Below are 26,408 nucleotides of genomic sequence, written 5' to 3'. Positions count from 1 at the left end.
TCATACAAGAAAAGGTTTAAAATCTCTTGTTGTCTTATGCCACTATAAGGTGTCACCTGCTTGCATTTAGGGTTAGCTGTAGACATTGGGCAGGTGAAACCTCATGAAGCTCTCTAAAGCTTTAATTCTGCCGACAAAGATTCCAAGTCTCGAGGCTATTCAGTCTAAGAGCAGTGACATCTGGTGGCCAGCCAAAGCCATAGCAACCGCTCATGAACGAGATACTATCGGCTAGGCTTGTAATTCACCAGTTTGATCACAATACGATTATATTGATTAGGAAAAAATAAAGACTCTAAGAGATGTGATGTTCATGAATGAATTGATTCTTTTGAAGGAGTCTTTTGAATGAATGATATATATATATATCTATATATATATATATCATATATATATGTGTGTGTGTGTGTGTTTTCTTATTTTTTTTCAAATCTTGTACAGTTGATTTTATATAGGTACATATTGTAATGATTTATTATTCTTATATGGTATATTGTGAGTTTCTTGCATTGCTAAAATGTCCATATGTGAAAATTTTTGGAATAAAGTTGTGTTGCATAAAAGTTAATTGTAGTCCAGTTAGTTTTCGTTGTGCCACAACATTTTTTGGGGGAGAGAAAATCCAAAATAGTGATTTCACTGTCAAAGCACAGGGAGATGGAGCCACCTTATGGAATAATTATGATGAAAACACAAGCCAAATGAAATCATGACCAATATTTGAGACTAATACCAACAGAGTATATATTGGTGGGATGTTTAAGTTTGAATTATTCATAAATCTTGTCTTCTAATTGTTACCAGTCATTATTTTCTTGATTAAATTTAGTTAACCCTGAATGGATTCTAAAAAAAAAAAAAAAAAAAAAACAACAACAACAAAAATAATAATAATAATAATAATAATAATAAATAAGAAAGAGCCATTCTACTGAATAGCTCTTTGAAAGAAACAGCTCTTCAAGATTTGGCTCCCTTCAAAAGCTATAAATCCCATCTCTAGTTTCCAGAAAGCTATGAATTAATTCACTGGATGAGAGGAGAATGAGCAAGAGCTCATCAAACAACCTTTAAAAGTTCATGGTTCAAAAGACTTTTCTGACAGTCATTACATTTAAACCCAATAAAGAATCTAATATTTCTATATTTTACAGGTTTCCTGCCTTCTCTGTTTAATCCTATTTTCCTTATTAAGCATCTTAATAAACCATGTTATAAAGTATCTGATTTCTTTTATGCTTCAGGGGAATGCAAGTACGACTTCCAGGCATGGGGTGAGTGTGACCTGGCGACGGGCAAGAAAAACAGAACAGGAGTTCTGAAGCGAGCGCTCATGGATGCGACCTGCGCCACCACTGTCACAGCCACTAAGCCTTGTGGGAAAACTGCCAAGACCAAGCTGCAAGGTAAGCTGAGAGGAATTAATCATCAGCAGATAAAATGTAGCCCTCGCTGGACACGTTGAGCCTGCCGGGAGCGGTGAGATGCACTTTAGTCCCATTGATGAATCACTACGTCTGCACATCTGTGGAGCGTGGGTGTCTGTGCTCAGAAAACATGATATTTTACTGCTCAGCTAGGAGAAGAAGAAAAAACACAAAGCTAAATGTTGACAAAGGAACAATCCATTATTATTAACACATGATAGATTTTCTCTTTTTGTTACTGCTTCCTGCACCCCGCTGTAATGCTGCTAATATTTTATGTAAAGCACTTTGAACTGTCTTGTGCATGAAATGTGCTGTACAAATACATTTGCCTTGCCTTACTAATGGTAAGAAATCAAATAGTTTATGTGACTGGTGCCTCAAAACATGGCCTTCTTGTTGTAGCCAGCACCTGCTAGTAATGCATTACTACCACCACTAGATGGCGTTAGTTTACCAAGCTGTGTGCTGTATTTACCAATAAACAACAGAAAAAAGCTCACGGTGTGTTTGAGTCGGAGCTCGGAAGTAAGATCTGGGAATGACGTCACACCCTAGCTAAGAACGTTCTTGTTGACAAAGTCAGAAAATACACAAAAAACAATAAGTACGCCTCTTTGTTTACAGAAGATTATTGAACCTCTGTTGAACTGAATTATTGAACCTCTTTATTATTGAAAGATTGTTGAAATTATTACAGAAGAATATGAAAGACATTGAAAGTAAACTTCACTGTATTCTGTAAGAATAACTGAATGGGTTTTACCATGAGGGGTTGTTTTGATGCAGTTTCTTAAGTGTGCAACTTGTTTTTGTTTGACGCAGATAAAGTTTGCATAGGTTGGCAGCCATCTTTACTGGGTGAAGTCGGGGTTAATGAGTTAATGAACTCAAAGAATCCGACTTCCGAGTACAATCGAACGCACCATTGGTTGTTGCTAGGCTCTGGTACAAGGTGTGCGGTGCTGTGGGATTTGATGCTAATGGAGTACAGAAGTATTAGACATGTAGAGCCAAAGACAACAATCAGCAAAAAGTTCTGAGTGGAAGAAAATAAATCAAAATTAGGTCCAGTTCAACCTCTGACAGGTCCCGATAGCATATCATGAGTCCATCGCGACAATGAACAGTTATCTGACAGCGAAGCATCCAATACAAGGTCCATCCATAAATTAGCATCAGAAGCAGCTTTGTCACCAGACAACCGAACTTCGTTAAACCATAGTTACAGTCTGATCAAGAAAATACATCAGCACAAGACTAAATGAACCGTCTGATGATACTGAAGCTGAGCTGAACAATCAGTGAGTGTTTCCACAGATTCATGGACGGAGTTTACAACAGAGCTGGCATTCATTTTCAGTACCAGCACTGGCACTTCATGTTCTACCTGTACGCTGTAGGTACTTCTGCTTCCTTCCACAATCCAAAGACATGGTTAACGGCCATCTCTAAATTCTCCCAGGTTGTTCAGGTTGTACCCATGTCTCTGGACCGGTAGCTGCTGGGATAGGCTCCAGCCTAGAAAATGGATGGATAGATGGCGTTCGTTGTCTTTACCATTTAATCCCTAAGGCATCATATCTGCCTAAAACTCTTATCTGGTCTTCTGCCCCCTGGTGGATATAATTAGCATTACAATAGTTATGCATATGACATGGTAATAAATTACACATACATAAAAATAAACTTTATTTCTTTATTATTATTATTATTATTATTATTATTATTATTATTATTATTATTATTATTATTATTATTATTGTGTTAAAGAGCCAAACAAAGACTTCAGATTAAAGAAAGTAAAAATTCAGATCATTATTTTATATTCAGGCATTTAAGGGTTAACTGCAGATCAGTCTGGTTGGGAACAGCTGAATGACTGAATGTTCCTCTTTTACCATAAATTCCGGGGTTAATACATCCATGAATCATTGTCTAAACTGGTTGTTCCCAAACTTTTCAGCCACAACCCCCAAGACAACCTACATTGGTGTTTGGGACCCTGACCCAACGTGCTGATTGTGTGATATATGAAATGGGTCATCCTGCAGCCATCCTCCAAATGTAAGGCTAGAAATCTGTTAGAATCTTCATAAATAAGAAGGTTAAAGTGGTTTTTAGTGGACTCAATTTACCGCTGTAACAAAGCAGCTTTTCTTGCCGGGAAAATACTAAAGCCAAGTCAACCAAAGTCAAAAGCAACAGGGAGTCAAAAAAGCACTGTTTCCAACCAAAGGTCTGCAGAACAGCATCTCTGAACACACAACACGTCCAGCCTTGAAGCAGATGGGCTCCAGCAGCAGAAGACACACCGGGTGTCTCCTGCCAGCTAAGAACAGGAAACTGAGGCTACAATTCACACACACTCACCAACACTGGACAATAGAAGATGGAGAAACGTTGCTGGACTGAAGAGTCTCCATTTCAGCTCCATATTCAGATGCTCGGCTCAGAATCTGCTGGAAACATCATGAAAACATGGATCCATCCTGCCTTGGATCAACGCTTCAGGCTGCTGCTGGTGTAATGGTGGGGGGAGGTTTTCTTGGTCCACTTTGGGTCCCTTAGTACCAACGTGTCCTGGTTTAACCAGCACAGCCTACCTGAGTATTGTTGCTGACCATGTCCATCCCTTTATGACCACAGTGGAGCATCTTCTGATGCTACTTCCAGCAGGATAATGCACCATGTCACAAAGCTCAGATCATCTCCACCTGCTTTCTAGAACATGACGATGAGTTCACTGGACTCCAACGGCCTCCACAGCCACCAGATCTCAGTCCAGTAGAGCAGCTTTGGGATGTGGTGGAACGGGAGATTCTCATCATGGATGCAGCCGACAAACCTGCAGCAACTGTGTGATGCTGTCATGTCAATATGGAGAAACCCTCTGAGGAAGGTTTTTTACCACCAGCTTCATCTATCACACCAGGAATTAAGGCAGTTCAGAAGGAAAAATAGGGTCTAACCCAGTACCAGAAGATGTACCTGATAAAGTGGTCCGTGAGAATGTTGGAATCTGCCATCTTTCCTTTTTATGGAACATTGTCATTTTCCTTTGCATAATATAAAAAAGAAAAAGAAAAGAAAATGCTTCTAATGAAATTTAATAATTAAATTACATCTTTTAAAAATATAACCAAGACAAAGTCTTATACTCGAGGACTTTGTAAAGTAAGACAGACCTGGTGAAACATATTTCTGTAATTTAGGTGCAAAGTACAAGCCTTTGCCAGGCTAATGAGAAATGTTTCTTTTTTATGCCTCGAGAAATCACATTATTTCATCACTTTGCATGAGAAGTAACTGCTGATTTGCACAAATGGATTTCTACTGACTTTCTTTTAGTATTAGGTCATTGCAAACTGTCACCGCTTCATTTTAATTACAATGAATTACCATCAGTGTACATATCCAGGTGCATAAAGGAAAGAATAATTATTGTGTAAGTTCAGAAGATGCTCATCTTGTCCTGATTGCATCTTTGCTAAATCCACCAAACCCTCACAAATGATTTCATCTCAGGCAATCTCATCTATGATTTGCATTCATATTCGACTCACCAGTAGCCTGTAGGAAATCCTCCTACTTAAGAGCTGCAGACAGTGAATGACAGAATTAAAGCAGTGCTAGTTAGTTAACTCACTATTCAACTATAATTACAGGCTTTTAGCTTTCATCAGCCATGTCGAAGTCACTCAACTCTTGAAAACTGCTGGCTTGTGCTTCTCACTTTCACTGGGAAATGGACAGTTATCAGAAAACTTGAGCAATAAAAAGTGGGGGAGGAATTTCAACATGTGGATGCACATGTAAATATTACAAAATACTGATGGAACGCAGTCGAAAGAAACGATTCCCTGCAAGTGAGTCACTGGTTCCTTGTTCATTTTGCAAACAAGGATGTAATGAACTCATTGTAAATGCCCTATTGTTCAAACAGGTTTATTATGAGTGCACAAGTGCTGCCAGTGGCCCTAAACTGCAGCGTTATCACGCTCAGCAGATGACTTGTGCACACAAGGTTTGCATATTGAGTTTGTCTAACCGTACTGTCACTTTATCAAACATCCACAATCAGCTGAGGCCCATAATTACAAAGATAAGATAATGCCAGCAGTCCTCAGGCAGCCTGTAGTGCAGTGAACTGTTGCACATCTGTCTGCTCTGCTGTTTGTCCTAAGATTTTAACACTGAACTCTGTTTGACACTGTTTAGATCAGATGCATTTTTCACTTGGTAGCACACCATTAATGCACTGTGACAGGAAGTTTCTTGAGTAGGTGTGATGTATTCCCCATCTGCAATGCTTCTTGTACAGGATGCCACTGTTTAAGTAAATGGGTTCATTAATAGACTTACAGTTGAAAAGAGTATAAACATGTAAAGGTTCAGGAAAATGTTAGAGACGGAAAGCTCAAATTGGATATTTAAGCAGAAACATGTTTGGAGGTTAAAATCCAAATAACTGATGTCATTAAGTAAAGAATTGAGCTGGAAAGGTCCATTACAAAAAAGCATCGTTCGCCATCAGTGTTTCTCTTCTTTGTATCCCATGCTGTCAAATGCTGTGAAGGTGCTGAAGCAGGTTTCAGATTTCAGACAGCAGGTAGTGGGCCAACAGAAATGTGCCAGTGTGCTAACCTTTAACCATGACAGCCTACTTATAGAGTGTTTTCCACTTCTGGTTTTATGTCCAGGTTTTCTTTTCCCCCTTTTCTGTTCGTATATTCTGTTCCACTTTGTTTTTCGCTTTAGTCGAGAAAATCAAAGCTGATGTTGGCATCTGGCTCCATTGGTGGAGTAATTGGTGAAATACTTGGGTGGGTCTGAGTAAGAGCCGGGGGAGCTCTCAGTAGTCATCAAGGGCAAAAATTGCTGTAGAGGCCAAAGGTTTTTTTAGTTTAAAGGTTCTTCTCATTTAGTTTTGTTTCCTTTGTCTGCTGTAAAACTGAGCACTGGAGGTTTATGGGGATGGACCTCGTGGCAGAGAGGTATGGTTTTGGCCCAGCTGCAGGGAAAGAGGTTGGTGAGTCTGACTGACACACTGTTTGGCTGTGGTTGAAAAGTCCATAGCATTACATTATCTTCCTTCGCCCTTTTCCTTGACCTTGCTGGAAAACTATAAGTAGGTTTTCTCTCTGAGGCGCCCCCCTAATGACAGCTAATTCAGTATCCATCTTGCATCTATTCTCTTCTCTGAGATCTCTCCAGCAGGTAAAAGTCAGTCTGATGTGCAGCAGTGAAACTACAGATATAATATATATCATATTATATAAAGATATGAAATATTACTTTGATATCAATGTTCATAATTAAGAAAAGAAAGAAAAATGCACAAGAGCGAAACCTGTTGTCAAAGCTGCTCACACCACTACTTTGTCCTCACACGAATCACAGTTCATACAACTGGAATAACACAATCAACAAAGGAACAGCTTCCTTCCTTTCATAAAGGATCTTCTGGTGTTTCCTATTCTAAAAGAGATAATAAAAGAAGCATTGGAGCTTCATTTATTATTATTTAGAGAATTCCAATAACTCAGATATGGCTGCTGCAAAGATGTTTCCAGGTCATTTAACTCAGTGAGGAATGTTCCTAAGCAAAATAGACTGTCTGGACCCTTTATCTGAAGTAGTTTGCTGAAATGCTGGAGGGTCTGACAGACACAGTTAGCTACCTTTAAACCTGCAAAGAACACTGGGTGCCATGGGGCACCAGCCTTCACGTGTACAGAATTAAATGCCTTGTATGCCTTGCCTTGTGTGGCCAGGTATTACTGGGTCACAAAAATCCTGCATTTGTTTACATTTATTTTAAGCATGACTGAGAATAATCTGAACAGAACATTGAAACCTTCTATGTGAATTAACTGTGGAAAAAAGAAAGGAAAAAATAGCAGGATCATTATTGCAGACCACCTCCTAGGACCACATCAAGACCATTAAAAAAAGGAAAAAATACAGACTTTGATGCCCCAAGCAGGGTTCACTTAGCAGCTCCTTACAATCATTTATCCATCGTGTATAATTATCCATGTTTTACTGAGCCTTTTGGAGATGGAGCTCCACCTCATGATGCAATGAATGAAAGGGTGTTGTGGACAAATATCTACGCCACTCACAATGACCTCCAAAGTAACTTTACCGAGGCTACCAGTCCTTGTACTGTGCAGCCGTGAGCTTGTGAAGCTGTGCAGGCTCCATAAGTATTATTTACAGATTGTAATAAGAACCTTTTGCCAAACTGATGACTTGCTGTATTTTGGCAGAGAAATTCAAACGAGGTCCAGTTGAAAAGCTGCGTGGATGCATTCATGTATCTGTTTATGGTGTGCATGAACGCATCCACGTTAAATTTTCATTTGCTTGCTGTTTATTTCATTGCAGACATACAAGTGCAGAATATCACTGATATAAAGTTTTTATGTGAAAAGTGTAAATTAAAACTCTACTGTTATCCGGAAAATTCATGGATGTTGAATTGAATTTGGTTTGGAGTCTTGCATGTTGCACTGGGTACCTGTTTATGTCACTTCCAATAAAAGCCAGCTGTAGGGATGCAGAGTGACAGTCTCAGAGGTGTGAGAGCAAAGCAGGGATGACAGTGGTCCAGATGAAGGAGGTAGTAAGTAGCAGAGACCGGCTATCTGAGAGAAGTGTGACTTCCCATGTCTGCCAGTTGGAAGATAAGCCCCAGGAGGCAGAGGAGTTACAAGGCAAAGGAAAGAAGGGTCGCTATGCATAATGAGGTGTGTTTGGGACGGGGAGTAGTGTATGCTGTTCTCTGCATGTCAGGGGATGGCAGAGATACAGTCCACAGCAGTGGGATCAGAGGGCTTATGGAAAAAATACAGAAATGTTTGGCTTCAGAGTGACTGAGATGAAGAGAGGAGAGGCCATCTAACCCCCAGCTGGGCGCAGAGATCTGCCCAGCCAAATCTGCAATTCTGAGCAGCAACCTTGGGTTTGGGAGATAGGTTTCCCCTGACTGCAGCAGGTTTCTTTGATGGGGGTAGCATCTGTCATTTGCAGATTCTGGAGGAGACAATGCTTAGAGGCCTCAAGGGAGCAATGTGAGATGCTCCAGAGCTGCATGTCTTTGCTGTCTGGTACAGGTGAAACACGGACCCTGCGGACAGAACACGGAGTGACAGAAATGAAACATTATGAAATCTCAAGGTTCCCCCTTTTCTTTCAGCAGCACAGGACAGAACAACAAAGGAGGGAATTTTTGGATACCAAAGTTGATTTTAGGTTGAATGAAGAGCTTTCCTGAGTCAAATCTAGTATCTCAGAAACTATCTGGAGTGTGTATGTTTCTACCACTCTTATTGGAAAATGACAGAATGTCCTTATTTCTGTATCAATGACAGATATTCACAGCCAGACATGATATTATTATCTTGTAAAGCAGGGAACAATCACTATTGAATCTACCAAGTAAAGAAAAGAAGGTTTAAAGCTTGAAGGTGGCCAAATTGTGTGAGAGATTAAATAGTAATATTTTACTAAATTTTACTATTTTACTAGTTATAATTTTACTAAAAAGATATTTGACAGCCCAATAATGGGTAACAGTGATTTGTTTGAAGAAACAGACACTTGTTTGGATCTAAGGGCAAAATTCAGACAAAAGAACAAACTTTATCATCTATTTGAACCTTGATAAGTGTATAATTAGTCTGTATTTTCTTTAAATTATTGCATTTGCTGTCTTAAAGGTGATTAAACTGCAGTGAGAGCAATGACAGTCTGGCTTAGGGGTACAAGAATAACAAGAAGAGGGAAGTGAATGTGTCTGCGATGCATTTTAATATTGCAAATGGCAAATATGGAGATGTATCTTGCAAAAAGTATTTGAAGAGCTACTTTTCTAGTTGAGCATTAGTTTATTTTTCAACACAATATTTTATTTTAATTTCACTCCAGTCCAAACGTATTAAAGTATATAATTAATTAGTCTTTCAAATGTATCCTGAGGGCATCTAAGATGGTCCTAATATAATTATGTATGACTACACTGTCAGAAAAAGGTTTTCTGCTCCCCAAAGGTAAGTGTGGACTAATGTACTCACTAGGACTCATAAGTAAACCTCAGAGTCACTAAGTGTACCTTAATTCTGGGTCTGACAAGTACAGTTATGTTCCTTAAGTGATAAAGGGTACATGCAGTACAGTTCAGTGTGGTTCAAGACAGAAAGAAACAAAGGGTTAAACAAGTGTTTCTACAGATTTGGAAGCTTTATGGTTCCCTCACACATTCAAAGCAGAATTTAATAGACCACATGGACTCTATATAAAGCCATACAGAAGATACTTGTAAATATATGTTTGTATTTTGTAAATCAAGTTTTGTCACTCTGCCAAAAAAAACAAAAAAAACAAAACAAACAAAAAACAAAAAAACTGAGAAATTCAAGTTTGTGAATGAGTAGAAAACGATGTGCGTGGTTTTAAAAAAAAGATTTGTAAAAAGAAAAACTTTTTAGGAAAGAAAAGACGAATTTTGAAAGAAAAATAGAAGTTATTCTGCAAACATCAGTTTCGTGGATGCAAAGTGAAAAACTGCATACATGATAGTGATGTGAGGATTGATACCAAAATATCGATACTACCGATACCAGTCTTTTATGTTCTAGAATAGATTTTCATGTTAGAATATTAATAGTTTCGTGATTTGGGGTAAAAATGAAGTCTACCAGGAAGTGGAATACAGTGGAAAGTAACTTTAATATCAGAATGTTCTCTAAATTATACCCAGTTGGCAGGAACTACTTTTTCTTCCGCCTGCCATAGTCATGTGTGAAATGACCCAGTGGGGGCGCAGTGCATCTCTCACTCAGGCCGTGGCATCACGTGTGGAGCTGAACAACAACGGTGATGTGTGGGAAGACAGAGGTGTTGTAGCAACACCATAAACCTCCTTAAACATCCGAGAGTCGACCATAACACAGTCTTTAATAAATTATGATGAGGAAGAGGAGGAAATTGGTGGGACAGGTGCTGCAAGGGCAATACACGTCACTCTTGGTATCCTTTGATGCCACAGGCAGGTACTAACCGCTATTCAGAGGGAGGAAATGTGGAGCTGTGGACCACCAATGCTACATGTTGGGAAAGTAATTTTCGTGTCTGCTAGGTTCCGGTTTGTGTTAATGGTCAAACAACAGGAGTTCCCCTTGTTCTAAAGACTATTACATCCTGCTTTGTTATATACAGCATTGGATATGGTCATGAAAAAAGAAAATATACAGTATAAATAGCTGTATGAGTTCATCTTGGAGTGATATGTGTCCCTGAGGTCAGCTCACAGGCCTAAATTCAGTCGGTAAGAAAGCTGCAGAGGCTGCTGTCACTAAATATTCAGTAAAACTGCCACTGTAGGGATTTTTAAAATAAAAATATGGATGAAAAATGTTTAATTGGATAGAAAGATAATAACATCAATGGGCGGGTCAGGATGCACAAGCAGAAATGATTGACAGACAGCAGCTCAGCTAACTAGCAAGATGGAAAGAGAGATTCACAAAGCAGCTACGCCACAGAGCGTTGAGGTACAACTAAATGTGTGTCAAAGCGAATGTGTAAAGCGACAGGACTCAGTCTGAGGCTCGAGCAGCTGGTGCTGTGGACTCTTTCTCTTTCTGCAAGCCACCACTGTTGCCTTGACCTGGCCGTTGTTGGTGCAGCCAAGCAGATTTAGTTGCCTCATTCTCCTGATGCTGCACTGCAAAAATGAGCCATCTTAACCTCCTGACTACCAGAAAAAAAATTGTTTAATTAATATTTTTTTTTTATTCCCCCGACTGTTTGAAGGTTAATGAGAAAACTCTGACAATGAAACTCGTTCTTCTTAATTGAAAAATACAGAACAAAATTCAGGAAATAGCTACAAATGTCCACTACAGAAGACAATTCTCAAACTCTTAACTGTTGTGGTAAAACGTTGTTATATTCATTTAGAAAATGGTTTAATGTGTTCTCAAGAGATATCATAAAGAAATATTACAATAATACTTCAGGACTACATTTGCACAAAAAGAAGTTACGCACTTACTTTTCCTCTTCTTATGAAAAGTGATTGTGGTAATGAACGCCATTTTCCTTGAAGAAAAACAGGATGTTCCCAAAGCCCCACCCCTATAAATGTGGTACCATTCAAAAGCCCTGGATGTCCTTTTTAGAGAACAAAATGAGTGGGTTTAATAGCATGCAGGGGGATGGAGATATTCAGGTTTACAAATGTCCTCCACAGAGGACAAATTTATACTACTGGTAGTCAGGAGGTTAATATGTGTTAAAATATGTGTTTAGATTCAGAATATAATGAAGTGAAATTATCGGTCCATACAGCAAGACAATCCCCTTGCTAAGAGTTCCTGAAAGAAGAAAAAATATCTAAACTTTAGACAAATGAAAAATATCTTAAAACAAGTCGCGTATTGAGTAAAAAAAAAAAATCAAACCTAGTCTTGCTTTGTTTCAGTGTTGAATCTTACACATTCTGCTCTTGCAAAGTATAATACAAGATCATAAAGTCTGGCTGTGCCCTGCCTTCCTGGCTTCACCCATGCTTCCTTGTCTCACTCGGCTTCTTTCTCTCTTCCTGCAGCTGCTCCTAACACACCTGTCCCTCATCTCCTCATCAGACTTTCAGCTTATAACCTGCAGCTGCAGCATCTTTGTTCAGTCCAATAACTACGACTACTCCTCCTGCAGTATAGACGCCACAGCGGTTGCTTGTATTTTCTCTTTGCCAACACCACTCTTTTGTTTAATAAACCCTTTGATTTGTCTGAAGCCTTCAGGTCATTCTTCCGTAGAATCACAACAGGCTGAATTTAAGATTGTGGTTAGACAGTTTCTGCTCTGTGGCATCTGTGTGCCGTAGCTACTATTTTAATGGCACTTAGATTATTAAAGAACTTTCCGAAGCTTTGTTTTGGGCTTTGGCTGCTTTTGGTTCTGTTCTCTATCAAGATGTTCCCACATCGTTTCAGTTATGCTGAGATCTGTGCTCTGCATGGGATTCAGCTTCCAGTGAGACCTGTCGCTATTGATTTCCAGTCCGGTTCTTATTTTATTTGGCACACCTCAGTCTTTTCTAGCTGTTTCCCTTCCATAAAAACAGCCTTTTGTGATGAGGAGTGCATCTTGTGTAATATCTGTGCTGTATTTTTCAAACTTTAAGGACATAATTTTCAGATAATCATTATCTGCTGTGCAGCTTTTGGGAATCATAATGCAAAAATATTATTTCTATGTGTGTCAAACTGTGTTGTCATTGACACCTTTTCTAAATGCAGATGAAGAAATGTCTGCAGATAAACTTTGAAAGACCTTCAGAAAGCCTGTGGAACTGTTAAGAACACTTCAGAAGATTACACTCAAGCCTGGCTCCTTGGAAACAAAATATAATGAAATAAGGGATGGTTCATATCTTTGCACAGCTCAAATGCTGCCAATGTGTTTTTCTTAGGACAGAATTGAACTGGAGAAAGCAGCAACAGCTTGATTACCAGCCTGACTCAGGGGCAATGAGAAACAGTGACATGCAAATCAGAAAGTACTCCAGCATACTATCTGATATGGAGCAATGAGAACAGTGTGAGAGTAAAACCTTTTCCACCAATTTTCTCTCCAGGAAGCAGAATATGGTGACACAAAACAACTGAGAGAGAAAAAGAGAGAAAACACTGAGACAAATGAAAACAAGCAATCACATGGCAGGAGAAGCAATTTCCTTATTTGCAGGGTGAAAGCACTTCGCAAGCAAGACTTTTCTCCCTCCAGGAAGTTGGCAGGAAAAGATTTCCAACATTCCCTCGTAGTGCACATCGAGAATATTAAAAGGTTGAAGTGTCATTTTTAAAGCATACCTTGTCCCAGCCCAGTCCTGCTCGCCAGCACGTTATTAGTGGATTTGATGACAGTCTCTTTATTTTCATTTAGCATTTAAGTTTTTGTGTATTGAGATGCATCTTAAAGGGGCAAAGAGTGAAATCATTTCTCCGCACAGTTTGCTGTTGTACACTGCATGTAGACCAAAACAAAGTATGTCATGAGCCACACCTTCCTCTTCCTCTTCCTCCCATCCCCACGCTCTTCATCTGCAAAAGAACGTACAAACACACTGAGCAAAATATCATCATTTTGTGGAACATGTGGAAGTAACTTATAACGTCATGTTTCTTTCTTGACAACTTCTTTGCCAATGACCATTGTGTTTTTTGAGGTAATGTTGGAGGTAATGGTTTCACTCTCCACAAAAATATGAGCTGCCATTACTTGCTGGCTGTAGCCGTTTTATAGGGCTGTCTCTATAAAAGGGAGGAAGGGCTGTGGGCTCTGAGAAGAAGGAGGAGGAAGTGATTCACATGAACGTACAGCTGCCCCAAAACATGAATTTCTGCCTATTGGCCCCTTAATGTTTTTGTATGAATCTCCTTTCTTGGAATATAGGATTAGATGTGTTTAATTTATTTGACCGCCACTATATACACCTCTGAAAGGGATGAATTGTTTATTAATTGTTTCATTTATGTCAAAAGGAAAACGACAACAAAAAAAAAAAAAAAACTGTGTAGCTAACAGGACATTTGGTGTAAGATCTGAAAATTGTAGTAATTGCTGGAGAAGCATGTGTTAGATCATCCATGGATTGAACAAAAGTGGGTGTGCATTAGTCAGGCTTAAGCTAGATTTCTGCTTGCAAGGCGTCTGCTACGGTAGGGCTGTCGTAGCTGATGCTGGTAGGGTCACTGCGTCAAGCTTCTCATCCGGATCGGAGGCAAGAGAAGATCTTTCTGAGTTTCTCTATGACACTCTGACACATTTGGGATGACAATATTCACTGGCTATTATTCCAAATTTTCCCATTAGCCAGGTAGAAGTGAAGAAGCCTTTCGGATGTGATGTAAAACATCTTCAAGAACCGCAAAGAAAAACTTCTGCTGTCTTTATTTAAATATTTACGTATTTCCCCACACCTGTGCTAATTTCTCTCAGAGCATCCGTTTGGGACGAAGTCTCCACATTTTGCCACAAATGAATCTTTCAGAAGTGAATTTTGCTAGAACTGCCCACACAAACTCTAAGAAACCGTAAAAAAAGGTAAGAAAGAAAACAGACAATTTAACTAAGAGACAGAGATGAACAAAGCAGATACAGTACACACACAAACAACCCAGCGGACTGACTGGCCAACAAACAGTCAAACAGCCAGACGCTTGCTGGCCAAACCGCAGGTTGTTCCCTGTTACTGTTTACCAGAGCAGGGAGGTCATGAAGCAGAAAGGGAGGCGATGCAGCACGGCTTCTGTCACGGCAGCCAGGTGTCGATCCAATGTTCCTTGTAGCTGATTAAGTGGTTTTTAATAGGATATACACCAAGTCACTAAATAAATATCCACATGAGCTCAGGTATTCAGGCTGGTTAAAAATCACATGGTAATTACACTCTTTTTCCAGAAAGTTGTGCATCCACACAATTCCAGGGAAAATGTTGTAGTATCAATGCCAGGCCTGTAGGAGGCGCTGCAGCGCTGCAAAATACAGCAGAATAACTCTGAAAACTGAGAAGAGGCTGTGGAGCATGCTCAGATGCAAACCATCGGTTATAAAACAGCACAAGAAGAAGAGGGGGGGCTACACTAGTTATTATTATTATTGTTATTGTTATTATTATCATCATTATTATTTATTGTTTTTTTAAAATTATCTATCTATCTATCTATCTATCTATCTATCTATCTATCTATCTATCTATCTATCTATCTATCTATCTATCTATCTATCTATCTATCTATCTATCTATCTATCTATCTATCTATCTATCTATCTATCTATCTATCTGTCTGTCTGTCTGTCTGTCTGTCTGTATGTATGTATGTATGTATATATATATATATATGTATCTGGTTATTGTGATGTAAATGTGCATCATGACAAAGGAAAAGTGTTGCAGTAGATGCAGTGTAATATTGTTTTGCACATCCCGGCCACCGTACATTAGAGAGGTAAATTTCATTAATGTGTGTGAAATGTATTTTTTATATTTTGGAGGGAGTGGAAATTTCTGTGCTAGTGTTTTTTTGACACAGACATGCTTGTGGTTCTGGCTCTGTTCTCGAGTCTCAGAACCTCGGGGCTTTCTGGCAAACTGGTCTGCTTTCACACCAGTTTAGCCAGAATCAAAGTGACTTTACTCACGTCAGTGTCTTGGAGATTTGTTTCTGTCAGTTGATGCTTGAGTAGTCAGGCTCCATTATAAGATAAATTTTCCCAAAAATAAAGAATAGGCTACATGAGATGTTGACATGTCAATGCGAGCTTACATAAAACTTGAATCGGTTGCCAGGCAACATAACAGCGCAGTTGGAAAGATGAACTTGTAACACAACGTCCAGCTCCAACGGGAAATTCTGTCATATTCGAGACATAATTGAGAGACTAGTCATTGCTGGTTACGTGTCTGGTTCCTCTTTAGCCAACATTTGAGTTTCATTTTAAATATTTTGAATGTGTCAAACTCTCTAATATCAGCCAGATGCTGATAGCACCTGTGTGTCTATAAGGTACCACACAGCCGCCACTAATACAGCCTCTGGTTACTTTACCACTTGTACTGGATTGAAACTTGATGAATACATTCAAGGATGGTGGAGAGAGTCCATGCTGTGTGGACGACATGTCCAAACCATAAACAGCTGCAGCAGAATCACCAAACTAGAGTGAATGGCGAACATTACCTACAGTAAATGTTTTGTCAGTTCTCTTCACAGAGACGATGGAATTTGTTTGAGTTTGTCGCATCAAGCAGGAAAGCTGTTGGTAAAGTCGCTCTTTGTCTTTTCTTGCAGACGCTAAGAAGCAAAAGAAGGAAGGGAAGAAGCGAGAGCGCACCCAAATGGACTAGTGAGGCTGTCAGGCCGGCAGGGAAGGAAGAAGATGGGAAGACGCCCACTGCCCTTTTTCAACATGGTTCCTCTTTATATGTGCTGTAGCTTGACAGTAGAGGCTTTGACAAAACCAGCGGAAACATGACTTTTAGAAACAATGTGTTTTTATTTTTTTTATTTTTTCATATTTCTAGCACCTGATAAGAAACAATTTGTATGTTGCTGTAGGAGAAATAATACACGGTGGTAGGGAAGGATAATGAGAAGATCTGTTTACTAATGATGTTATTTCTGTGTTTTTTTCCTTAAGAGCAAATTGCCTAGGATTTGTTTTATGGTTGTATACCCTAACTCTCATTTGGAGAATTCATTGGTCCATGCTCTGTCTTAATGAAGCAGTTTGTTAAAAGTGGAGCTTTAAACATTTTCATTTAATTCATTAGAGAAAAAAAAACAAACAAAAAAAAAACAAACAAAAAAAACAAATAAAAAAAAAAGCAAAAAGAAAACAAAAGTAAATTCATAAGCATTGCATTTGAAAACTGTACATTTCCAACAAGAATCAATATTAGCTATAGAGTTGTCTGGGTCTTGCATGAAATAACTGCTGTACATTTGTGCAAACTGTCCTAGTTTTTGGTCTGATTGCTTTTGCTGCTCTGTTGTACCTCAATTTATACACACATACTGTTTCTTTCCAGCCTGAATGTATCCTTGTAGTCACTGTTTGGAGTTAACATTCCCTTCGCTTCCAGGTACATTTGCAAATATATAAGAAAAAATAAATAAAAGTTAGAAAAGATACCAAAAGCAATTGCTCGCCTCCTGTCAATCAAGTCAACTAAATAAAAAACAATTTCGAATACATTTCATATATTTTTATTTGGACTTCATTCAGAAAGGAAATGGTACAATGCAACCACTTAATGCAGTAGATATTACAATGTCATAGGTGGCCGGTGGTAATAATAACACTCAGATCCATTGTCCAGAACCCAAAATACTTTTATAAAATAATTCAAGAACGCATCAAAATGGAAATTAATACCATTGTTACTGTACAGGGAGTATTATAGTGGGTGGAGGGAGAATAAGTGGGGGAACATTCAGATAGCTATTAAATGTGTGTGTACATTTCAAATGTACTGCTTTTGAGTTACATATAATTTACTGTCATATAGATATATACAATGCAAACAATATACTGTTGGATTTATTTTTCCTTTTGCAAGAAAAGCCACAAGCCACAGTGAGTCAATACACAATGAACATCTACATACGTGGAAAATAAACACCTGAATGTAAATTTAACACTTGCAGCAGGCCACAGATTTTTTTTTTTTTTTATTTATTTATTTTTTTTATTTTTGTCACATTATTCATATTATTCATTGACTGGTTTTTGGGTTAAATCCATGTGTTTGTGCCCTTTGAATTTCAAATTGGGCCAATGTCTCAATACATTAACTGACAAAAAAGAAGAAAAGAAAAACACTCTTTTTCTCCAAGCTGGTGAAATTGCCACCTTCCAAAAAAGAAAAGAAAAGTTATATCGCAGGTCCAGTGGGTGAACCAGCTTCTTCCCAGGGTGAGTGTCAGACCTCATAAATTTACAGGTGAAATCAAAATGAACGCCTTTGCCTCTGGGCTTTTGGGCCACATTGAAACTTCTTCTTTTTTTTCTCCTCCTGGGTTTTTCTTTCCCTCTCTGTCTGTTTCTGGCTGCCGAAGTCATTCCTCAAATCCCCTGGAACTCTGTTACAGTGTGAAAAAGTTACAATCCAGCCTCATTTTTCAAGGTAGAAATCATTTCTCTGCAACTCATGAACTCCAGATTCGCCTTCCACCTTCAGGTTAATATTCTCTTAAAACTTTCATAATTCATTATACTCATATTTTCATAGACTTAAACAAGCTTCAAACTAAAAGGGATTAAGCTCTGGCTGTACATTGATCATATTCTAATTTCAAATACTACATTTGTGCTCTGTACAATGATAAAAGACGCAGATTTACAAAAATGTGATAAAAATTGTACAATATAATGTAAATATAATGTATCTACATTTATTCCAGTAGCACAGAAAGCTGTGTCTAAGTGAGTCTTTGGAAGCTTCTTACTATTGAACAACTGATTAAGGAGGAATTAGAGATGACAGAGAAACAGGGAATTACACTCTGCATATTTTCCCTGATGAACACTTTGATATTTTGTCCAAAGTTTCATGCTAATTATTTATTTATTTTTTTTTTTGTCTTTTCTTTTTTCTGGAAAATAACACAGCAAACTGCATACTGACACACAGACGTGAATGACAGCACTTATCTGAGCATGATAACACACATAGTTTGCACCACATTTTCCCAACACAAACACTGATATTGGCTAACAGCCCACTGTAAGTCCAAGATGCGAGTAAATATGTTAAATTCTATTATTTTAGATTGTTCAGTCTAAACTTCAGGCTTTTTTCTGCAATCAGGCAGCCTCCATTACAATGCCATGGGAGCTCAGAGCTGGGAAAGGATTCAGGAAGACTGGATAAGATGCTCTTTAATGCACACAATCTACAATTCTCATCACAGACACACTAAAACCACAACAGGGTTTTCAGGATATAACAGCAATTTCTTTATGTCACTGTGAATAAGGCACTTCAATTCCTCCGTACAATCCGGTGATCAATGCTTCTCATCTCCATAAAGACTCTCCCTGCATGGGGAAACTATGTTTTCCCGTCTGTGTTGCTGCACAAAGTTGTTGAGATTATCCTCAGCGACACCTCTGAGAGTGAATCCAGAGAAACCTTAAATTTGAAGTCATCCAAGATAAACCGTACATGTCATGTACTCCGTAAAAGGAGCGTAGCCCTTTGACATAAGCCGTATGAAGAGGAGCCCAGCTAGCTCTGACGGCACGTTACGATAAGATGAGAACACAATGTTTATTTTAGTTGTATTAGACAAGCAAACACCAGACTGTGTATGACATTTATTTCAATTGGACTCATAAAATGTAAAGAATATGACGATATAACCACAAAGGAAGACACGTCTTGAGAATGAGCCATGATCAAAGAAGCAGGATGGAAACAGTGCTGTATAATCATGTGTTTACAACAGGAGCCGCGTTTCATCTGGAACACTAAAATTCCTGCAGCCAAACCCTTGGCTGACCTGCCCAGAAATGCAGTGACTTGTCCAAACATGGTCCACTCGCCGAGTGATCTCTCAGCTTTGGATTTTGTCTTAAACAGACGTCATTCTTCCCCCATTCCTCCAAGGATGACAAATGCAAGCTCATCTGTTTCATATGTACAAAGCACACCTTGGGGCATTCAGATGGCTCTCTCCCCTGCATGCGTGACAGCTGGACTCTTTCACTGTCACGGCATAACACTCTCATTCTGTCACAAGCGGGCCTTTTCCCAGTTCACTTCCAGACCAAAGTTGTTTTTTTGCTGTCATCCTGTCCACAAAGTGGGCAAAATAATTCATGAGAACTTAGGTGCTACAGTCAGCACCTTGGTGTTTTGGATGCATCTTGCCCTCATCTTGTTGTAAGAGGTGATAGACTGCCAACACCTTCCATCAAACACCCAAGCAGCTGCTTCAAATGAGACCTACAGACCACGGCTTGAGCTGAGAGCCACTTACTGTCCTGCTGGTATCACTCAAACAACAGCTTAGCAAAGATTAATGAGATGTTTTGGAAAGCTTTTACTGAGATGTGTGACACATGTCAGATGGAAAATGCTCATCTTATCAATGTGACAGATACTTTAATGCAGAACTCGGATGGATGGCTGACTTCTGGATGAAAGCCGTAATGGAAGGAAGGTACAAAACTACATACATGAACATAGACTTCTCCTTTACTTTTCTTTACAGTTTTATATTAAACACCTTAATAATTCTAATGCAGATGGAAAACCCGTTTGTACACTTCATCTACATTCTTGATTAGTCAATGTTACAACAACTTGTAAAGATCATGCTTCTGTGGAACACATGTGGGTAGTGTCCCCCAAAAGTTCTGCTATATTTCTATATTCTCCTCTAGACATTCGCTTCAGCAGGTGTGTCAGGTGTCACTGATGTGTCAGTCACTGATGTTTGGCTGGTACCTGATTGACGTATCAGTGTGAGATTCCGGAGTCTCTCCAGGATCTGGGACATAACTCCATCCTCCAGGATGCCACCGCTCTCCCGTACAGAGCCAGGATCATCACAGAGTTCCTCCCGGATTTGCTAGTTTAGATGATGAAATGACCTGCTGGAGTCCAGCCCTTAAACCAGCTAAAGACTTGTATGATCAGCTCGGCTGTGCTGTACCAGTATGTTTGTTTTTTTCTTTCTTACTGTGGGAGTAAATTTTTTGGGGGCACGACCCACATGTTTACCTGTGTTGTTCATTCCACGGGAGCATGATACTTATGACTTAATTTGAATTATAGAATCTTTTAATTAGTTTTTGTTATTTTGTTTTTAGGATGAATTGTACTGTGAAGTTTTATTTGCACATGGTTTTGACTGCATGTCTGATGTAGAGTAATGTGCACTTTCCCTTTTTTTTGTACCTTGTTGTAAAGGTAACTAATCAGGCTTTCTGTCAACGCGTAATATAACATCTGGTGTCAAAGATGAGAAACAATCAACCAAAACAAATGTCATCACTTTTTGTCTTTACATGCAACAAAACTGGTATTATTCAGCTAATATTTTACTATAAAGAGTAATCAGTATTTTAATAAACAATTAATATTAATAATATTTTTAGGATATCAATGAATAAATCAAGTTTTTTTTTTTTTTTTTTTTTTTTTATTTGTATATTGTATTATAAGTTAACTAGCCAATGGCATCAGGTCTACACCTACATTAAAGTTAGGAAGCAGATTTAAATTAGAATGAACAATTTTAATGTAACAAGAGGTTCCTATTAGAAATAATGAAAAATAAATTCTACTATTCTTTATTTGCACTGCCTTCAACTGACTGTAACTCTGTTTAAATTGTTTAAAGACAAAAAAGAGGGATCAATCTGCAGGTTTGAAGTTACGCTCACGCCACGTTGTGCCAAACTTTTCCATCTTTTAACAAAGAATAAAGTCTAAGAATATAAGTCTCAGTTTAACTTGTAATGTTTAGCTGCTTGATGTCCTTCCTGGATAGATAACCGGTGGTCTCTGATTACTAGTTCATTTTCACACTCATCAAGTTATAGGACCAAATAATCAAATTATAAATATGACATTCTTACTTTTATTTCACGCTTTTTGATCACAGTGTAAGCAGCTTTAACTAATAAAGACTTGCATTTGAATGTTCCAGAAGGAAAGACGTCTTCCTACCATCCCTCTGCAGAATATGTGACAAGCATTTTTATTTAAACTTGAAATTAAAAACAATTTCTCAATAATAGACAAGTTTGTTTTTTGTAACATGGATACTGCGACTACATTTTCACTGAAGACGAGTAAAGTCTCCTGTGATTGATGCTGAATTCCCGACTTATACTCTGTCATCTTTATACAATCTAGCATCTTGCAAACATCCATCATGTGTTTTTTTGTGATTTAAACCAGTGGTTCCCAATGTTTTTTTTCTTGAAACTCCCATCTTGTCCCCACTTCCTGCAGCCCAACCTGTGTGCACACGCTAATACACATGCACATGTATATACACAGCAAACAAACATTCTACAAAGACTTTATTGGCATCCCTATTAAAAGAAATTTGCAAGTCACACTGTTCCTTTCATGAAAAACTGATGGCCACCTTGAGCTTGTAATGTTTGCGACAGGCTGTTAGAGGCTTTTTGATGGAAGGGTGCTGAAGGAGAATAGTCTGGAACTGCACGCTCAGCAAGTCTACGTGTGCTGGCGTGTCTTTTAAAGGTCCCAAACTTTTTGTATATGTTCTCCAGGAAATATTTCTTTGACACTGAATGAATTTAAAGATGAGTTCATCATCACCGCTGAGGTATTTCACATCCTTGTGGCTGGAAATGTTAAGATACCAGACCTGATTGCTTCGCAAAAGATATTCATGTGTGAAGTGTGAAAATCGGTGCAGAGTAAGTTTGTGCATAAAGACCTGTGCGTTGCCACTTTTCTGCTGCAGACTTTGTTGTGGCTCCACTTTGTCCAACGCTGTAGTCCAGTTTGTGCACAAAGCGCATCTCTGCTCCACATGATGCACCAGGGTGCTACATATGCTTGTTGGTCTCAGCTGTTTAAAAAAAGTTTTGAGATGCACCTTTAAAAAATCCCGTTTTCTGTAACTGACTAAAGCACACACATGTATCTCCCTGCAGCATGTTTCAAAACATGCAGTGTGCTTCAGCTTGACTCAGACTTTTGAAAAGCCAGTAAACAGATTATAATTTTGGACATATGCAAATCTAACGCTGACAAGCTCTTTGAAGTAAAAACTTGCTTTTCCTGTGATCTTTGGCACCCCCCCCAGGGAAAGTGGGAGACCCCAAGTTGGGAACCACTGCTTTTAAAACAACCTCAAAATGATACCTTTTCCTGCAGAAGCAAAAAGTATGTTTTGCTTTTGCAAAGCTCCATCTAATCATATAACTTGAGTAATTTTTATCAAACTTGAGAATATTATTAGAGAAACACTCCAAATAAAATTTGTATTGCAATCCTTGCAGAACAAATGTCTTCTGTAGTTCTGCAGAAATGTGAGCTACACAATTAAATTTAGCATGACGGAAGGTAATATTTAGAGCCGGAGATGAAGAAAACGCTAATGAGAAGAAACGTTAAGTGTGGCATTTATATAACACTCATAACCTTGTAGGAAATATAGACGATACCAAGATAAGAACATGGAAATAAGTAGGGCATGAATATGTTGCATGCAAGCACAAGCTGAGCGTGTAATGGGCAGTCTTTAATCTCAAATGTAGGTGTTCCACGTCGGCCTGTAATCTGATCAGCCTCATGGTGAGTTTTCATTATAGGATCTGTCCCAGATCTCTCTTTAAAGCCGACAGCCTTGAGGAGCTATTCGGCGCAGGCGTAAATCTTTGCAAAGCCCCCCTACCAGCCACTGTGGCAACCTCCTAATGGCAAATGCTCCTGCATATTCATCACTCCAACCAGTGAGCACACATTATGGTAACTAAGAATAGTCTAATAGGCTGAAATGATGGATGAAATGCATGAATGCACAGAACATGCCTCTCACTAAACTGATAATTCCTCATTTCTTCTTCCATCAAAATAAATACTACAAAAAACTACCTTCAACTTTCAGTTTAACAAAGATGATTTTAGAGTCAAAGTCACTGTGAGCTCAAACAACGATGAGTGGCAACAACCACGTACAGACATAAAAAATAGCCCTTTTTAAATCACGAGGTTGTGACCTGTGATCAGAAGTAAACTCCTCTCTTGGAGCACACTAACACGCATGTATACCAACACACACCTCACACACACACACACACACACACATCAGTTCAGTACTGCACACAATGACATCAGTCACTAATCAGCAGAATTAAATAAAGTTTCCCGCTTGTCCTCACACACAGATGCAACAGCAGCAAATACAGGACAGCTCTGAGCCCCCACCACACGTTCCACCAGCGAACGTCGTGACATCAAACCTAAACTTCTTAATAAAGGCCATGAAAATAAACACCATTCATCCTCTCAGCAGAAAAACTGAAGCAATGAGGGATGTGGTGGCAGATGAAAGAGTGTGACTGAACAATCTCATGCCATGTTTTTTTCCTTCTTCTCAGCTGCTGTTTGGTCTTTTTTTTGCTCCTACAGCTGCATCTGTTTGGTTATTCTCTGTGATGCAACATGACAGGTTGCATTCAGTCAATTCCTTTCAATGAAAAACAAACAAACAAACAAACAAAAAAAAAAAAAAAAAAAATGCTAAATGTGACAACGACAGATGGGTTTTATGGGGGTTTTGAGAAAAATTGCTTCTGGACTGGATACGAGAAAAAGCAAATGAGACTGAGCATGTTCAGAAAGGCGCTGGTAGCTGGATCATGTCCTCCCAAACATTTCCTCAGCTTTATGCTTTCATCACATTGTTCAAACTGTTTTTAAATATCTTCTCATCTAAGTTGGATGATCATGTTCCAAAAAAAGGATTTGAGTTTCCCACCTCAGGTTATGGAAATATGGATTAATTTGATTGGCCCACGTGAAGCTTTGTAGTTCAGCATATTTTCATCTCTGGAACAAGTTTGGTCAGAGAAATTAAGATTTCCTAAACTTGTGTGATGTTTGTGCTTTTTACAGGGTTCACAACATTATTGTTTAATCTGTGAAACTGATGCAAAACAGTTTGTCCATGTAGGGGAGATTTTGTTTTTCTTTAACCTTTACAATGCTTGCATTCATCTCCAGTCCTACGAGTTCAACTACGGTACAGTAAGTCAGAACATGGCATGTGGATGTACAGAGGGTGGAAGTTGTGCATATCAGAAAAATCTATTTCTTCACATGTTTGTCAGAGAAAATGAGCTGATAGTAAGCAATGTTTTGCGTGTTAAAATGTTCAGACAACGTACAGCTTGAAGTTATGCAAATATTATGAGAATTTAGTTGTGTGCCTATTGCAACTAAACATATGAGAATGTCATAAAAAAAGACCTAAATGGATGATGCTATAGAAATTATAGGCTATTAAAATTCTCCAGGTGTAATGAAAATGTTTTCATGATGATAGTGGTCCAGTCATGTCAGTCCAGTCAGGAACAGTCCTTTAGCAGACTGTAGAAAAGTAAAATAGAATAGATGCAAATCATAAATGACAAAGGAAACCCGGGAACTGTACAGTTGGGTTCTCAAAGCGTTTGGGGAATTTGGTAGAATTGGTTGAAGAAAGTTTAAGGGACCACTTTCATCAGGAAAATACTCCACATCTAAAAAAGTTAAATAAAAAGTGACTGAATATGGTAAAAATCGATGAAAGGTGACTTTAATGTGGAAGCAACTACTTCGTGTACTTAAAGTGATAATCTGGACATAGCCTCTGCTGACACCCTCTGACACTATGCAGACTAGATTATTTGCTGCAAACCAGTAAAAGTCTAATTCACATTTCTTTTATAAGGCTGTTTAAAAGGTTGCTGTGCTTTCACTAGTGAATGAAAACCCGGCTAACATCCTTCATGTAAACACATTTTTGCAATGTAACCCCTTCAGAAATTCTCCACATATTATTGGATTGCATTAAAATGTGGAATTGATTGTAAGAATCCAAAAAAACATGTGGTTCATTGTCATCTCTCAATGGGAGATTTTCATAACTTATGCATACATCATGCATACCTGCACATAACTACGTCTGCATGCAGTTTCTTACCCCATCAGCATGTATCAGTCTTTAAAACTGGGGTAAAGTGTCCCATAAAGTGGCGGATCAGAAGATGCTGAATAAATAAGAAGAAATTGACTAAAGTTTCTCTGATCAGTTTAAGAAACCGTCTAAAACAACTCTTCTCACCTTGCTGGTGAAGAAAATCAAGATGCTGTGAAGCAGAGGGACAGAACTAGCATCGGCCATCTACAAGTGGATACAAGAGGTCCTTCATTGATATTTCTGACAGTAAATGACATTAATCTCACATTACAATTATATTAAATCTTTACGTCATGTAACAACACAACTGATTGGGTCACTTTAGCTCATGTCCATGTAAACATGCCAGCTGCAATCTTTGATCAGGTGGATTTCAATGGATAGGTGACCTGTTTGTCCATGTAAACATAGCTAATGGTTGCTAATTCATTCAGCAATAGAGTTATTGCATAAGATGGTCTGACTTCACTGAAATGCAGTAAACATGATGGGAGCCGGTGCAGACCTTCACAGTTTCATTGTGTTGGACTCGTGCTGCCTCCTACTTGGACTGCTGTCTGTTAACTCTCTGTTCATGTCCACAGACGGACAATAGTCAACGTCTTTGGTGTCATCAGACTGACAAGCAGAGCTAACGTGAGCACTGCAAACCTGGGCATCACCTTCCAGAGGCTCAACCGATTGCACAAATGCAGACTCCTTGCTGGTGTTTCTTCACGGGTAA

At 38.7% G+C, this 26,408-nt stretch overlaps 1 protein-coding gene across 1 annotated transcript in view; it reads left to right on the top strand.

The window, feature by feature from the left end:
• Positions 1–17,200, top strand: part of ptn (pleiotrophin) — a 60,171-nt gene extending 42,971 nt beyond the window's left edge. Inside the window, exons 4-5 of the mRNA XM_041977434.1 lie at positions 1,245–1,406; positions 16,295–17,200. Coding sequence (XP_041833368.1) covers positions 1,245–1,406; positions 16,295–16,350 — 218 coding nt within the window. The 3' untranslated portion in view covers positions 16,351–17,200. The remainder of the gene's footprint in view (positions 1–1,244; positions 1,407–16,294) is intronic.
• The last annotated feature ends 9,208 nt before the right edge of the window (positions 17,201–26,408 follow it).

This window comes from Melanotaenia boesemani, chromosome 23 (assembly GCF_017639745.1).
Source record: "Melanotaenia boesemani isolate fMelBoe1 chromosome 23, fMelBoe1.pri, whole genome shotgun sequence".
In the NCBI taxonomy this organism is placed as follows: domain Eukaryota; kingdom Metazoa; phylum Chordata; class Actinopteri; order Atheriniformes; family Melanotaeniidae; genus Melanotaenia; species Melanotaenia boesemani.
Note: the sequence above shows the minus strand (reverse complement) of the source record. Positions and strands in the feature narration are given on the sequence as shown.